Source organism: Molossus molossus, unplaced genomic scaffold (assembly GCF_014108415.1).
Source record: "Molossus molossus isolate mMolMol1 unplaced genomic scaffold, mMolMol1.p scaffold_m16_p_4, whole genome shotgun sequence".
Lineage (NCBI taxonomy): Eukaryota > Metazoa > Chordata > Mammalia > Chiroptera > Molossidae > Molossus > Molossus molossus.
This window is the reverse complement of record NW_023425377.1, coordinates 15,082,862-15,098,436: the sequence shown is the minus strand read 5'-3', so window position 1 is coordinate 15,098,436 and position 15,575 is coordinate 15,082,862. Positions and strand designations below refer to the sequence as shown.

The 15,575-nt window shown below is 43.9% G+C and overlaps 2 protein-coding genes across 5 annotated transcripts in view; one reads left to right on the top strand and one right to left on the bottom strand.

The window, feature by feature from the left end:
• Positions 1 to 15,575, top strand: part of TTC1 (tetratricopeptide repeat domain 1) — a 47,059-nt gene that overhangs the window by 27,680 nt on the left and 3,804 nt on the right. For 3 of the 4 annotated variants that reach the window (XR_004962008.1, XM_036281668.1, XM_036281667.1), the window contains exons 6-8: positions 2,199 to 2,347; positions 4,544 to 4,598; positions 14,735 to 14,782. Coding sequence is in view for 3 of the 4 variants with exons in the window: in XM_036281668.1 (XP_036137561.1) it covers positions 2,199 to 2,347; positions 4,544 to 4,598; positions 14,735 to 14,760 (230 nt within the window). In the remaining variant the exon portion in view is untranslated. Of the gene's footprint in view, positions 1 to 2,198; positions 2,348 to 4,543; positions 4,599 to 11,711; positions 12,000 to 14,734; positions 14,783 to 15,575 lie in introns of those variants that run through there. The other variant, XM_036281666.1, reaches the window with a different exon arrangement.
• The window catches only part of PWWP2A (PWWP domain containing 2A), a 43,006-nt gene continuing 38,259 nt past the window's right edge, over positions 10,829 to 15,575 (bottom strand). Inside the window, exon 5 of the transcript XR_004962007.1 lies at positions 10,829 to 10,873. The gene's annotated coding sequence lies outside the window, so the exon portion shown is untranslated. The remainder of the gene's footprint in view (positions 10,874 to 15,575) is intronic.

The following is a 15,575-nucleotide window of genomic DNA, read 5'->3' as shown; positions in this document are numbered from 1 at the left end:
AGTAGAGGTCATTGAAATGTGTATCCTATGGATATTATGATACTGTAATTGGGTTGTTTTTTAAGACTGTGATGTACTGGGCTAAGGGTAGGTTGGCAGCATATAAAGTTGAAATGTTAAGAGGTTTGGGTTCTCAGTAAACCTTCTGCACCATGTCCCCCGTGCAACCACTCTACCGTTTCCCTGATCCTCTGCAGTGAAAGATTGTCTGTACTTGCTGTCTCCTTGACCTCCTCCCTTTCTCTTCTCACCTACACCCGTCTTGTAAAGATCACTGACCACCTCATCTTCCTCAGTGCAGTAGTTGCTTCTCTTTCCTCACCTTGCTTGGCCTCCGAAAGGCATCTAATATAGTGTATCAGTCCGCATTTCCTCCATTTTGTTGACTGCTGCTGCTTCTCTTTTGCTGGCTTCTCAGCCAGTCTCAACATTTTGGAAATCCCTAGATCTTAGTGCTATGTAGGGCCCTCTTCTTTTTTCCCCTGTGTTTTCTTATCCAGTTGGGAGACTTTAAATACCACCTGTTTGCTGCAGTCTCTTACTTCAGCTCTTCCCTGTGGTCTGGAGCCCTGTATCTTACTGTAGAGTAGGCATCTCTTCTTGGTAGGCATCGCCTATCTGAGATGCCCAGAACAGACTCTGCTTCCTCTCCAGTCCCCATATACACACACCCCTACCTTAAATCAAAACATGGGCAGCCCTGGCTGGTTTGGCTCAGCAGTTAAAGCGTCGGCCTGCGGTCCAGAGAGACATGGGTTCGGTTCCCTCAGTTGCAGTTTGTCCCCGGTCCTGGTTGGGTCATGCAGATGGCAACCACTTGATGTATCCCTTTCACGTCGATGTTTCTCTCTCTCTCTCCCTCCCACTCTATCTGAACAAAAAATGGAAAAATTTCCTCGAGTGAGGATAAAACAAAAACAAAAAAAGCTGTTTGCCCTGGCCGGTTTGGTCCAGCGGTTGGCGCATCGGCCTGTGGTCCAGAGAGACCCGGGTTCGGTTCCCGCTGATGGCACATACTTCGGTTGCATTTGTCCCTGGCCCTGGTTGGTCGTGCGGGTGGCAGCCACTCGATGTGTCCCTTTCTCTCTCTCTCTCTCTCTCCCTCTCTCTCTCTCTCCCTCCCACTCTATCTGAACAAAAAATGGAAAAATATCCTCAGGTGAGGATTAAAAAAAAAAACACATTGGGCAAAGGATTCTTAGAGGGGCAGTGGTGATTGGATAAAGGAAAGAATATTATGACCTGAAAGAGCTGGAGCAGTAGTTTGAAGGAACTGTGAGGGTTTAGCTGAAAATGTAACCTCAGTAGTCAAGGTGTAACCTCAGTAATTGAGGCCTAAAAAAAAGAGAGCGAGAATGAGCCCTGGCCAGTGTGGTTCGGTTGGTTGAAACATCATCCTGTGTACTAGAAGGTCTCAAGTTCAATTCCCAGTCAAGACATATACCTATGTTTCAGATTTGATCCCCAGTTGGAGTGGGAATAAGAGGGAACCAATCAATGTTTCTGTCTCTCTCTTCTTTCTCTCTCCCCCAACTCTTCTCTCCCTTCCTTTCTCTAAAATCAATTTTTTTAAAAAGAAAAAAAAAAGAATGATAGCAAAGTCTGCCATCAGACTGTTTTCCCTCAACCCTTGAATCTGTACCTTCCAGTTCTCTCTCTCTCACTGGGGACTTGAGCTCTTTGTCTGGCCTGTTCTGAACTGAAGGACACGCATCTGAAGACTAGGACTCAGGGTGGGGGCCAGGGCTTCGTGAACGACAGCCACAGCCGAAACCAGCCTGCCACCTGCTTTTGTAGTCCATGAGCCAAGAGTGGTTTTTACATTTTTCAGTGGCTGGAAATAAAATCAAAGAGAAATAATACTTCGTGACACATGATACTTACACAAAGTTCAAATCTCAGCATCCATAAATAAAGGTTTGTGGGAACACAGCCACTCTTTCTTGTTCAAGCACTGTCTGCTTGCTTTCCTGTTACAATAGCAGAGTTGAGTAGTTGTGACAGAGACGGTCTGCCCTGCAAAGCCTAAAATCTCTACAAGCCTGCCCTTTACAGAAAAAGTTTGCTGGCCCCAGGTATAGTCTTTGGCAAATGACTCTTCTTTTGAGACCCTGGAGGATGATTAATAAAGAAACCTGATTTAGCCTAGTATGTCTAGACCCTTTTCCTCACGGTAATAATGATCTCTTCTTTTACAGCCATTCAGCTAAACCCCAGCTACATCAGGGCCCTGCTGAGGCGAGCAGAGTTGTACGAGAGCACCGACAAGCTTGATGAAGCCCTGGAAGACTATAAATCCATTCTAGAAAAGGACCCATCAGTGCACCAAGCAAGGGAAGCTTGTATGGTAAACACCTCGTTTTTTCTTGTCCTTGTGTTGCTCCTCAGTGAATCTTAAATCTTCCTTAGGACACAACTACATTCCATTTCTATACTTTTGAGGAACCTATCGCAATATATGAGCGACAACTTGGAAGTGGTGGCCACAGACCCCCTATGAGCATGTACCATTTAAACTCCATTCTCAACGTGTTACCTGTAAGCCTTTCATCTTTAGGGTTGATGAGAATTTTACTTCTTTGTTGGACTAGGAAATTTTTGTCCACTGTAGTTGTATAGCTCAGATCAAAGTGAGTCTTAGTGGTATTGGTAAGAAATATCTAGTTTTCTTATTCATTCACCAAGTTTCTATTGATTGTCATATGCCCAACACATTTGCAGTTGAATGTATCTTAAAGTAACCTTCTTATCTTTCTTAAAATGACTTTTCTTATCCCTGACACTACAAATTCCTTTGCTTCTAAATGTTATATTTTTGTCACTTGTAAATTAGCTAAATGTTATTGCTTTCTCCCATTTAAAAAAAAACAAACCCAGATTTGTACTTGACCTTTAATACCACTCTGTGATGGTCCCTAATGCACAGAGCAGCATACGCTCTGAAAAGGGACTGCTGAATTGGACATGCATACGTTACTGCCCCAACGTAATGGATGTCCACATCTGTTTGAGAGACCCTGGCTTTAACTAACAGCTGTCTTCACTACCAGACTCTTCAGAGAGCTGATAGGGTGGACAGGTCTGTCCTGAGCCACAGTGTGCAGCAGGGAGATCACAGGCCGGCAGACAGGAGGTGGAGAGCTACAGCGTGTTTTGTTTAAGCTAACTTTTTGTTCGTTGTAATTGAGGCCACTTGCCAACATTTAAAAATGGGAAAATTTTACTAGATAAAAATCAAAGCAGACTCCTTTAGAAAATAAATGGGAAGATGTGGACATACTGCGTTCCTCTTGAACTCCTGCACGATGGCACCTGGCTAGATCTCTCCAGTTCCAGTGCTGGCCACGCCACTCACACTGCCCTCCACCGACCCCTTGACTGCTGTGTATTTCCTGCCTGGCCCTGCTCTGCAGGGTTTCCCACTTATCTCTTAGAGTGATTGTTCCACTGGGCAAACATAAGAAATGTTGAGTGATCTTTCCACATTAATGTCCTAGGTAGTTTGAGTTTTGTTTTGCTCTATTTTGTATACATACTTCCTTCTATAATAACAGATCTTTTATTTATCTAGAAATGAGAGACAGCCTGGTTTGGATAATTAAAATACATAAGCAATTTAAAACCAGTTTCGATCTTTTATTTGACTTTTAACATATCTCTGAATGGTGGTAAGATAACTAAATTTGACATGAGGAAAGGGAATACTTAAAATCTTGGCCAGATTCTTGGTAGCCTTTATCCTTATCATATTAGTTTTAAGCCTTCTATGAAAGGAAGTCTTTTATGCTAGTTGTTATGTGCATAAAGAATTTATATTATTTTGAATTATTATAACTGAGTTACTACTGGAATCCCAGAGTACTTGGGGCCAATTACGGAGCTAAAAGTGGCCATAGAAGACTAATCTAGATCAGTGGTTCTCATCTGGGGTCTCAGCGGGGATGATTTGGTTCCCACAGACATTTGGCAGTGTCTGGAGACACTGTCATTACCAGGAGGGTGCTGTTGGCATCTAACTGGGTTGAGGCCAGGGACGATCTCAACATCCTGCAGTGCATGAGACAGCCGCACAGCAAAGTTGCCTAGTCCAAAGTGCAGTAGTGCCTGGGTAGATCACTGAGCTAGGTGATCGTTTAGGGGCATCCAGTATTTCTCTGACCCTTTCTCAATAAATTAGATTCTATAAAGAAAGGTTTTCAAGTTAAAAAATATAAGTGAGCAAAAAAATTAAAATATAAATATCACCCATAATCCCACCACCTAAGTATACGTACCACTGTAAACTTCTGGTAAGTATCCTTTTAGACATTTTCATTGATGTTTTTCTTGGGCCACTGTTAAGAACTGGGCATAGAGCAGTGAACCAAATAAAACTCCTATCTTTGTGTAGCTCACCCACAAACAAAGACTTGGTTTTTTCTTTAATATCACATATCTGTACTTAACCTTATCTCACTTTCACATTAGTTTTTAATGTTTCTCAAATTCAAAATAAAGCTGAGGGGTTTTTTTTACCAGCCAATTTCTCCTCTTTTCCCCTCAGAGATTACCTAAGCAAATTGAAGAACGAAATGAAAGACTAAAGGAAGAGATGTTAGGTAAGTTTGCTTCCCTTACTTTCTCTTGATCAGAAGTAGCTGGGAAGTGGGGGTGGGGACATCAGTATTTTTATTCACTCTAGGGAGAAACAATAGAAACGGCTTCCGGGCCCTGTATTTGCTGTGGGCAAAAGTTCCATGGGGTAGTGAGCTCTTGGCTGTTTTCACTCCAGAAGGGCCACTGTGTTTTACAGAGGGTGTCAGCTTTTCAGAAACCAAACTGCCATTTATTTTTCTTGGAAAATTTCCCTGCCTTCAAGAATGCAAACACAATTCAGTTCCCAACCTGGGATCCCACCAACCTGTATTTCAGACCATGAGTGTCATGAAGACAGTTGAGTTTCCTCACTGAGTGAACAGCTAAACGTTTCAGTTCATTAGGATGCAGTCGCCGCCAGCCAGTGCCATGGCAGAACAAAGGGGATTTTTGTTTCGAAAATTCATTGAGTCTCTCTCAGAAGATGTGAGAGGGCAGAAATTAGGAGTAAATAGTGGGAGGAGGCTGTGGTGGAAGGTAGGGCAAGTTGATTCTTTTGATCATGTCTTAGGTACTTCTCTTGTGTGCCAGAGCATGTTACAGTTGGAATCAGAGAACCCCTCTCGTGAACAGTCTCCTAGACTAAGGGGAATAAAGGTTCCTGGCCAGAGACCTGGCCAGCATATTCTGTTTATAACCTGCCTGATATTTCCCTACTCAAGATTGGACCCAATAGCATGGAGAGCTTATAGTTCAGCCATTCCATGAGATGCTGCTCTTCCCACCTTAACCAGGAGCTGCCAGGTGCCTGTCCTGACCTCGAGAGTCTAGAGCCCTGACATGAAACTCATGTGTTCCCCCAAACGAACCAGAGACACAGGTGGGGCACTGCCCCAGTCACCCTCCCTTTCTTTCACTAGCCCTGCTGCTGCTCCCCTGCCCGGCTGCTGTGGCACAGACATGGGCTTGTTCATCGTCCAGCCCAGGTTTTCCACTCGTACCATCACTCCTTCCACCTCCTTGGAATGTACTCCTGGTCTCCTAATTCCTGAAGTCACTCGGTGTTCACTCCTGGCCACTAACATCCTGAGGCGTGCACATTTATGAGCTGAATTAAGACCACCTGGTGTCACATTCAAGAGCTAAATATGGAGTTAGAAGTCACTTGTTTGTTGTCATTGTGAGGATTCAACACATTCCCCTGTTTTCCTGTGCGTTATGTGCTTCTCTGGTCTGTGTGCAGTTGGGGTCCTAGAATCCGCTCCCTTACCAACCTTCACAAGAAAAGACTCAAAATTGTTAGTCTCTTAAAACTACTGAAGCCGAACCTGTGGGTTTGGAGATCCAGAGTCTAGTTTTCACATTTCTCTTCATGCCACTCTGCCTAACAGTCGGTACAGACTGTCCACGCAGGGTCGGTGCTCTGGCCGCATGGGCACATCAACCAGTTTCTCACTGCCGTTGTCCCCTTGGTGGGAATCAGCAGTTGTCTTTCCATTTGCAGTGCCTGCTTTTTGTTCATTTCCTGATTGCTGTGCTCCTCAGCTTCTCTTAGAATCATTCCTGCTTTGGCAATCCTTGCGAAGGCTTATTATCCAGGAGCTAACACGAGCAATTGAATAGGGTGTGAATTTCGTCCCCTCGGTTCTGTGCGATCTCTTGATTTACCTTTTGCTCAGTAAAGTAAGTTAGCTGTGTGGCTTAGTGCCCTGCCTCATGAGAGGAAATGCCCTGTCAGGATTCAGTTGTATACATTATGGTTCTAAATAGGAGAAAGTCCCAAAGGACCTATTCCATTGCACCCAAACCCCAGTGATCTTTTATTTTAATTTTTTTGAGAGAGAGAGAGGAAGGGAAAGAGAGAAAAACATCAGCCGGCTGCCTCCTGCACATGTGAGCCCCCCCACCTTACCCCCTCTTTCCCCGGGATGGAGCCTGCAACCTAGGCAAGTGTCCTGACCAGGAATCAGGAATCAAACCAGGACCTCTCAGTCCATGGACAACACTCAATCCACTGAGCCACACTGGCTGGGCCCAGTGATCTTTCTTTAATTAAAGTTATTGGGGGAACATTAGTTAACATTATATATATGTTTCAGGTGTGTAACTTGATAATACAACATCTGTATACTCCATTGTGTGCTCACCACCCAAAGTCAAGTATCCTTCTGTCATGTGTTTGACCCCCTTTATCCTCATTGCCCTCCCCCCACTTCCTTTCTGTTGTCTGTACCTTGAAGCTTGTTTGTTTCATTTGTTTGTTGCTTTTTGTTTTATAGCCCACATTTGAGTGAAATCATATGGTTCTTGTCCATTTCTGTCTGACTTAATTCACCTAGCATGATATTTTCAAGATCCATCCATGTTATTGTTGCCAATGGCAATATTTCATCTTTTTTATGGCTGAGTAGTATTCTGTTGTATATATGTACCACATCCTCTCTATCCAATCCTCGGTCAAAAGATATTGTGAATAATGCTTCAGTGAACATAGGGGTATATTACATGTTTGCAAATAAGTGTTTTCAATATTTTCAGGTACTCAGAAGAGAGATTTCTGGGTCATATAGTAGCTCTTAATTTTTTTGAGGACCCTCTATTCTGTTTTCCATAGTGTCTGTACCAGTTTACAGTCCCACCAACAGTGAAAGAGAGTTGCCTTTTCTCCACATCTTCTCCATCACTTATTTCTTACCTCATTGATAATAGCCATTCTAACAGGTGTGAGGTAGTATCTCTTTGTGGTTTTGATTTTCCTTTCCCTTATAACTAGTGAAATTTAGCATCTTTTCATATATCTGTTGGCCATCTGTATGTCTTCCTTGGGAGAGTGTCTATTCAGGCTATACACCATTTTTACTCAGATTTTTGTTGAGTTGTATGGGTACTTTTTATATATTTTGGGTATTACTTCCTTATTGGAGTTACTTTTTGCAAGTATCTTCTCCCATTTAGTTGGTTGCCTTTTTGTTTTGTTGATGGTTTCTTTTGCTGTGCAGAAGCTTTTTAGTTTGATGTAGTCCCATTTATTCATTTTTGCTTTTACGTCCATTGCATCTAGGGTCAAGTTCAGAAAAACCCCCCTGAGACCAAGGTCCATAAGTTTAGTACCTATGTTTTTGTCAGTATTTTATTGTTTCAGGTCTTATATTCAAGTCTTTAATCCATTATGAGTTAACTTTTATATATGGTGGCAGGTAGAAGTCTAGTTTCATTGTCTTGCATGTAGCTTTCTAGTTTTCCCAGCGCCATTTATTCAAGAGGCTTTTCTTTTTCCATTGTATGTTTCTGGCTCCTTTGTCAAAAATTAATTGCCCATATACATGTGGGTTTATTTCTGGGCTCTTTTTTTTTTTTTTTTTTTTTTTTTTATCCTCATCCGAGGACATTTTTCCATTTTTTGTACAGACAGAGTGGGAGGGAGAGAGAGGAAGGGAGAGAGAGGGAAACATCGATGTGAAAGGGACACATCGAGTGGCTGCCACCCGCACGACCAACCAGGGCCGGGGACAAACTGCAACCGAGGTACGTGCCCTTAGCGGGAACCGAACCCGGGTCTCTCCGGACCACAGGCGGACGCTCTAACCGCTGAGCCAAACCGGCCAGGGCTATTTCTGGGCTCTTAATTCTGTTCCATTGGTCTGTGTGTCTTTCTGTCAGTACCATGCCATTTTAATTATTGTAGCTTTGTAGTATAGTTTGAAGTCAGGGGTTGTGATACTTCCAGCTTTGTTCTTTTTTCTCAAGATTTCTTTGGCTATTTGGGGTCTTTTGTGGCTCCATACAAATTTGAGGATTTGGGGGGGGATCGGTTTCTGTGAAAAATGCCGTTTGGATTTTGATGGGGATTGCATTAAATGTGTATATTGTTTTAGGTAATATGGCCACTTTAGCAGTGTTAATTCTTCCAATCCATGAACATGGAATATCTTTCCATTTCTTTGTGTCTTCTTCAGTTTCTTTCAGCAATGTCTTGTAGTTTTCAGCATGTAGGTCCTTTACTTTTTTTATTTCTAGGCATTTTATCTTTTTTGTTGCAATTATAAATGGGGTTGTTTTCTTCATTTCTTTCCTGATATTTCATTGTTATATAGGAATGCAGTGCATTTTTGTATATTGGTTTTGAATCCTGCAACTTTACTGTGTTTATTGTGTTCTAATAGTTTTCTGGTGGAGTCTTTAGTGTATATAGAATTATGTCACCTGCAAGTAGTGACAGTTTTCCTTTTTCACTCCCAGTTTAGATGCCTTATATTTCTTTCTCCTGCCTGCTTGCCCTGCCTAGGGCTTCAGTGCCTGTGATGAGCAGTGGCATGCATGAGTGGACCTCCTCGTCTTGTTCCGAGTATGATGTTAGCTGAGGATTTGTCATGTATGGCCTTTATTATGTTGAGGCACTTTTCATTCTGTACCCATTTTATTGAGTGTTTTAATCATAAGTGGATGTTGTATCTTGTCAAATGCTTTTCTGCATCTATTGATATGATCATATGAATTTTATCTTTTATGTTGTTAATGTGGTGTATCAAACCCCAGTGGTCTTAAGGAGATGAAAACAAATGGCATCCCTGGTGCTCCTCAGGGTAAACTAACTACTGCACAGTTAGTATCTTCAAAGAGCAATTATGCATAGTAAGTCAACTGCGTTACCATAATGTAATGTTGCTTGGAGGCACCAAAGTTAATGTTTATCAGAACTGGATCCAGTGACAAGCATTAATCTCGTCATAAGCATTCCTGTCTGAGTACAAGCAGTTTGGACTCCTCTCTTTGCCATGGATCTCGTCTAAAAGATGAGACTTGGACACTTTCGGGCTGACTGGCGGTGCCAGATTTGCTACAGGTGGCAAGAAGGAAACCTAATTGATGACTGCCCAGATGAGGGCGGGATTCGGCTGCCAGTGGAAAGTGGCAGAGAGCCTAGTTTGGCAAATGACCCTGTCTTAGGCACAGGAAGCTGCTTTAGTCTGAGTGTCCAATCTGACTCTAAACAGGAGCAGGAAATCCATGTGTGTGTGACTGTGTAGCTGTTTAGGAGCATGATTTCTACTGGAAGTGCTTCTCTGTCATCATCTTAAATAGCAAAAGTTGAACTTTTCAGACACTGAAAACTTGTTAGTCCTACCAAAAAGCTCTGTGCTGTTCCCTTGTGTGTGGCCCTGCTGTGGTTTCAGAGCTGCTTCACTCGACATCGTAGACACTGGCATTTGCTCAGTGAATAAATGGCCTTTCCCACAATGGTGCATGACCTTTCTGTATGAGCCTCCTCCAGGCTCCCCTTTTGTGGTTCATTCTTCACTGTGTCACAGCATTAGCAACCCCAAGTGCTCAGTTCTCAAACCGTCAGTGGCCTTCCGTATGGCACAAGAACCATAGACTGCTGGGTCAGCTTGTGAGAACCTAAACCTGATGTTATGCACCCTCCCACCTACCTTCCTGCCCAGGGGACACACTGCTCACTCTTGCCTACCTGGAGAGGGACTTGCAGTGAACCCTCCACCCAGGCGGTGGCCCTCGAACAGAGGCTCCTCCAAGTGGAGCTGCCCTCCTGGGACTCTTGAGATGCATGCTCACTCACTCTGTGTCAGAAGAGCCGTGTATTGTGCCGGCAGTGACATTTTATGGGGCTGCGTTGTTGTTGTTGTTGTTGTTGTTGTTATTAATCCTCACTTGAGGATTTTTTTCCATTGATTTTTTTTTTTTGAGTGGAAGGGAAGGAGGGCAGTGGGGAGAGAGAGACCAACATTGATGTGAGAGGCACATCAGTTGGGTGCCTCCTGTATGTGCCCCGCCTGGAGTCCGGAATCCAATCCATGATCCTTCAGTGCCGGGGCTGATGCTCTAACCAGTGAGTCACATCAGCCAGGCTTATTGAGTTTCTTTAAAGGTTGGTTTCCTCCCAGTCCTCTGCTCGATGCCGTGACAGACTGCCAGAGCTCTGGGTGGCACTTCCTGAGGATGCTGTTTTTTCTCTGCTCGTTGTGGTCTCCTGCCCCTGCATCCATCTACCCGTGGCCATGCCCTGTGCTGCCCCGTGTGCAGGAACAAGGTCTGTGCCGTGATGCTCGGCAGAATAAATCTTAGACTGAAACCCCCAGTTCTCTCCATGAGTTATTAGTACAGTCCTGGACGTGTAAAGGCCACATATCTTTAAGTTCTTTACCTGGGCTTTACTTCAAGGTGGGAGGCCTCAGAGGGGCAAAGCTGCTAACAAGGGTAAGGTGGGAGGACCCTGTACCTCTGGTAATTGGGATTTCTTTCCTTTTTACCCTCATTTTCATATCCATTGGAAGCAGACCTGTAAGAAAAATTAGAACAGTTTAGAAAGGGTTGAAACTGTTTATTCACTCATCCTAGCCAGTATATTCCAAAACACTCCTGGTTTCAAACATTCCATCCCTTTACCCACAAGTCCTACAAATCTCTCAAATGTCCTAGAAATTCCAACTTTTAACATACAAACTCCGTAACTCTCGTGTGTAGAATCAGCACCTATCTTGGTAACACCTGGTAACACCATGTGTCTCTGTTCTGGCTTTAGGACAGGAAGTCATGTGGTGGTTAATAAAGCCTGAAATTTGGGGAGAGGAGACTGGACTACTGAGGTTGATGGGCCTGTGCCCATGAGTGAGATCTCCCGTTTCCCAAGAAGTGCTGAGTTTGGTGTGGAAGTTGAGGCTTTACGTAGAAAAACAAGAGGCTCTTGAGTTTGAATTCAGGTTTAGTAGCAATCTGCTAAGTGGAATTAGATTCAGCAGGTGGCTGCTGCTGTTTCATAGAGAACAGACTTGGAGGGACCTCTGTCCTCACTGCCAGACAGGCAGGGGTTGGCAGGGGTTGTCTTTCCCTTGAGAGCAGCAGGTGATTTGCCCACCACTCATGCCAGAGCCTGTGTCCTTTGGTGGGTCTGGTCAGTTTGGACAGGAAGCTTTTCACTCTCCTAGGAGCCAGCCAGGCTCCGTCACAGTCATCTGGGGTGGATGGCACCGAAGTGACTGCACTCCTGAGGGGGAAATGGGGTCTACCACCAAGAGGTTCTCTCTGTTTTGTACTCAGTAGTAAGGCAAGCTCAGTTGGAGTCTTCCTGCTTCTGTTTATTCCTGTATTTATTTTGTGTTTTTGCTTTTACATTGCAGGTAAACTAAAAGATCTTGGGAACTTGGTTCTCCGACCTTTTGGACTCTCCACAGAAAATTTCCAGATCAAACAGGATTCCTCTACTGGCTCCTACTCTATCAATTTTGTTCAAAATCCAAATAATAACAGATAACAGTAGCTTTTAAAGCTGACTAATAAATTGTGTGCTGCTTGCTCTCAGCAAGGGGAAAGGCCCTGCCAATGTTTAAGTTCTAAAAGCATCTTATGTCAAGATAAGCTATCCAGTAGAGCCCAACGCTCCCCTTTCCCTCGTGTTTTACGGTCAGGTGAGGTGCACTTCCTGATGTAATGAGCCTCATTCGATTTCCATTTTAAGGTGGTGTCCATGCAGCTATTGTCCCTAGTTCTGGCTGTCCTTTGTTTTGTCCAGGAGGAAGCCTGTCAAGGCTGACCTCCCTGGGCCATACAAACATGGCAAGCCCAGACACCAGCTCTCCTGGACCAAGCCAACCTGCTGGTCCGAGACTGCCCAGACACGACTGATGGGGGCCCTGCCTGCTGTCCCCGCTCCCGATCACACCGCCCAGGCTGCCGGGGTGGGCTCCGGATTTCCCCTGTGGTAATAAACGCTTTCTGTGACGGTCTGAGCTGGGTTGTGAATTTTATCCCTGTAACAAAAGCTGAAGCAGAAGGCTTCTCTGGTTCTGGGGAACAGTGTTGGTTTCAGGCAATGTTACTGAGTGTTACTGGATTCCTCAAATCTGTCCAAAGTCTTAGTTGGCTCCTCGAAGATGATCTTGAAAAGCTGACCATTGTGCCGTGTGCTGGAATTCAGAGACCACCTCACAAGCTTTGGGCCTCTCTGGTTTGCACAGATACTTAGGAAATTATTTTTGTTTTGACTACGCATCTTAATGTCAACTTAAAACAGCTTCAGTCAGGAGTGGTGGTATGTGAATCCCAAAACAAAACCATATTCTTTTAGACTACGTTAACCCAGAGGTTTCAAAGGTAGGTGGGGTGTTTTTGTTGTTGTTTTTTGGCTTTTGTTTTCATTGGTTGATGCTGGTGAAAAGCTTTCTTTCAGTTCTGGTTTCAGTGTCGAAGGCAGTGATGTGTGTTTCATCTCAGAAATGAAGCACATGTAGTTCTGAAAGTGACGTGCAATCGTCCCACTCCCCAGGGGAAGGCTTGTGCTGGTTCTTTGATCCGTTCCTCAAAGCCCTAGCCTGGGTTGCTCTGTAGAGAGCAGAATGATGTGTAGTATTGACTGGTTTGCCTAGCTTGTCTCCCAGATTGAAGTGAAATTCTTCATAGAATTTACTAGGGGAGAGGGAGAAATAACATGATTAATTTGGGTTTGCTCTCTTTATGGTAAATCTGGCATCTAATTTTCGCAAAAAAGTGAGAAATCCCGCAAGCCGTACAGAAAGCGTGTGAAAGGTGGGGTGCCGCGTCGGCGGGGAGCTCCCTGCACGGCGGGGTCGGGCTGGAGCGGTCCTGGCGTCTTGATCTCGGACTCCTTCCCACTCACACATTAAAGAGCGTTTTGGCTCGTGTGGATCCTATCTGTTGATATTTACATTAGTAATGAAAACTGAGAGATTTCGCCCTGGCCGGTTTGGCTCAGCGGTTAGAGCGTCCACCTGCGGTCCAGAGAGACCCGGGTTCGGTTCCCGCTAAGGGCATGTGCCTCGGTTGCGGTTTGTCCCCGGCCCTGGATGGTCGTGCGGGTGGCAGCCACTCGATGTGTCCCTTTCGCATCGATGTTTCTCTCTCTCTCTTCCTCTCTCTCTCCCTCCCACTCTATCTGTACAAAAATGGAAAGTCCTCGGGTGAGGTTAAAAAAAACAAAAACAAAAAAACTGAGAAATTTCTAAATAGTGAATTCTTTAAAAGTAAGTACATTTCATGTTAATATAACATTTTTAGAAAAATATCTTCCAAAGTAAAAGCACATTTTGTTTTTTATTGATTTTAGAGACAGATGGTAGGGGAGAGAAAGAGAGACATCTATTTGTTATCTTTCCATTATTTATGCATTCATTGGTTGATTCTTGTATATTTCCTGACAGGGAATCGAACCCACAACCTTGGAGTATTGGGACGGTGCTCTAACCAACTGAGCTACCAGACCAGGGCCCAACAAAAATACACTTTAATAAGAGTGACATCATTTTACACATTTGTAAATCCCTTTAATGTGAAGCTTGCAGAAGATTCTCATTGGCATTTGTGCTGTTTGTCACTATCACATCATGAAGCCTGGGAGATTCTGCATACTCATGACAGAAGGACAGTAAAAAGGGGGGGGGGGGAATAATCCCTTAGTTATTGCTGTGAATACATTATGAAATGGACTATATTTTGCAAACTGGTCAGATTTGACTTGAGCTCAATGGCTAAGATTAAGCACAGGTCTGGACTGAGATTCCTGAATGACTAGCTGAGCTCCAAGGAAGAGAAAATAAGACTTGTTTGCCTAGAAACAACCCTTCTTAAGACACTACCATTCTTACAGGTATAGAAATGTTTCTTAGGCCTGGCTCCTCTGTTTCCTCTACTCCCCTCCCTTTACTCCCTCCTTTTCTTCCCCCTCCCCCACCACCACCCTCCTGAAATCTTCCTGGATGCCAAACAAGGCCCACATTAAATGCTTCTAGTGAGTGGGCCAAATAATGCATCTAGAAAGGAAAGAAATCAACTGCTTAAGCCAAAATGTTTTTATCTACCAGTGTTAATTCTCTGCTTCCAAAATATGGAAGAACAGGTAAAATTTGGAAAACATTTGACAGTAGGAAAACCTTGAAATGGTTGAAAAGTAGGTGTAGTGTCAAGGGAGGAAGGTGGCCTGTATTTGCCTACTGTTGCTAAGATGTATAATTTAAAGTTCTGTGATGCCTTCCTCCAACCAAAAAAATAATATGCCAAAATTTACTTTTAAGGTAACCACAGTGTATGTATTCTTATTCCAACAATAGAGCAATGGATCAAAATAATTTTGGATCTCCTTCTAGAATGTTTTTGAAGACTCAAAGATGTGTATTTTTTTTAATACTAGGATCTATTCCCTGTCTGCTTCCATGATGAGACCAAGAACTCCTAGAAGGTAAGGGCCCTATTTCTGTTCAGAACAGCACCAGCACCTGGGCTGTACTAGAAACGTAGGGAGTATGAAAGGGCATTCTTCAAGAAGTGGTCTCAGTGTGAACCATCAGTCTGTGTTCAGATTCTGTGCTCTTTATTTAGTGCCTGTTTTAAAAGGTCTCCTTTGCCACTAACCATTACCTGTTATCTCAAGATAATTAGCAACTAGTCATCTTCCTCAAAACTCTAAGATCCAGCAAGTGATTCAAATGTCACCTTAGAAGGTTTATGTGCTATTTTTCACTTTCCAAAGAATGTGGCAGGAGACAGCAAGACTCCCCTGGTCTGTGCAGTAGTGTTTTTGTGCAGATAGGTGTGCATTTCTGGCCACTGTGGAGGGCTCAGCTAGGACTTCTCAATAGTGAATTCAGTAATTGCAGCTTAAAGAGTTTGCAAAGAGCCCCTTAAAGCCAGGCAAGCCCACCCTGTGTAGAATGTCCTCAGACCTTGAGCATTCAGCCTGGCTTGTGAGCATGTCTTCTAGTTTTTAAACTTCCATTTTTGCATCTTGGGTATTTGCAAGGATTTGTCTTGAGACTCAAAAATTGACCGTCCTCTCCTTTCAGCTTCCCCACTTTCTCCCAGATCACATTCCATTGTCTCTGGTGTCCTCTGTATGTCCGCACTGTCTCATCTCAGCCACCTCTCCAGCTTTCCCAGGAAACTGAGACTGTTACTACCGATGCACACCCGGCTGGTAGTTCCCTCTGTACGGGTGCACTGTGGGTGATTTCATTGTCTTCACATCGTGGATC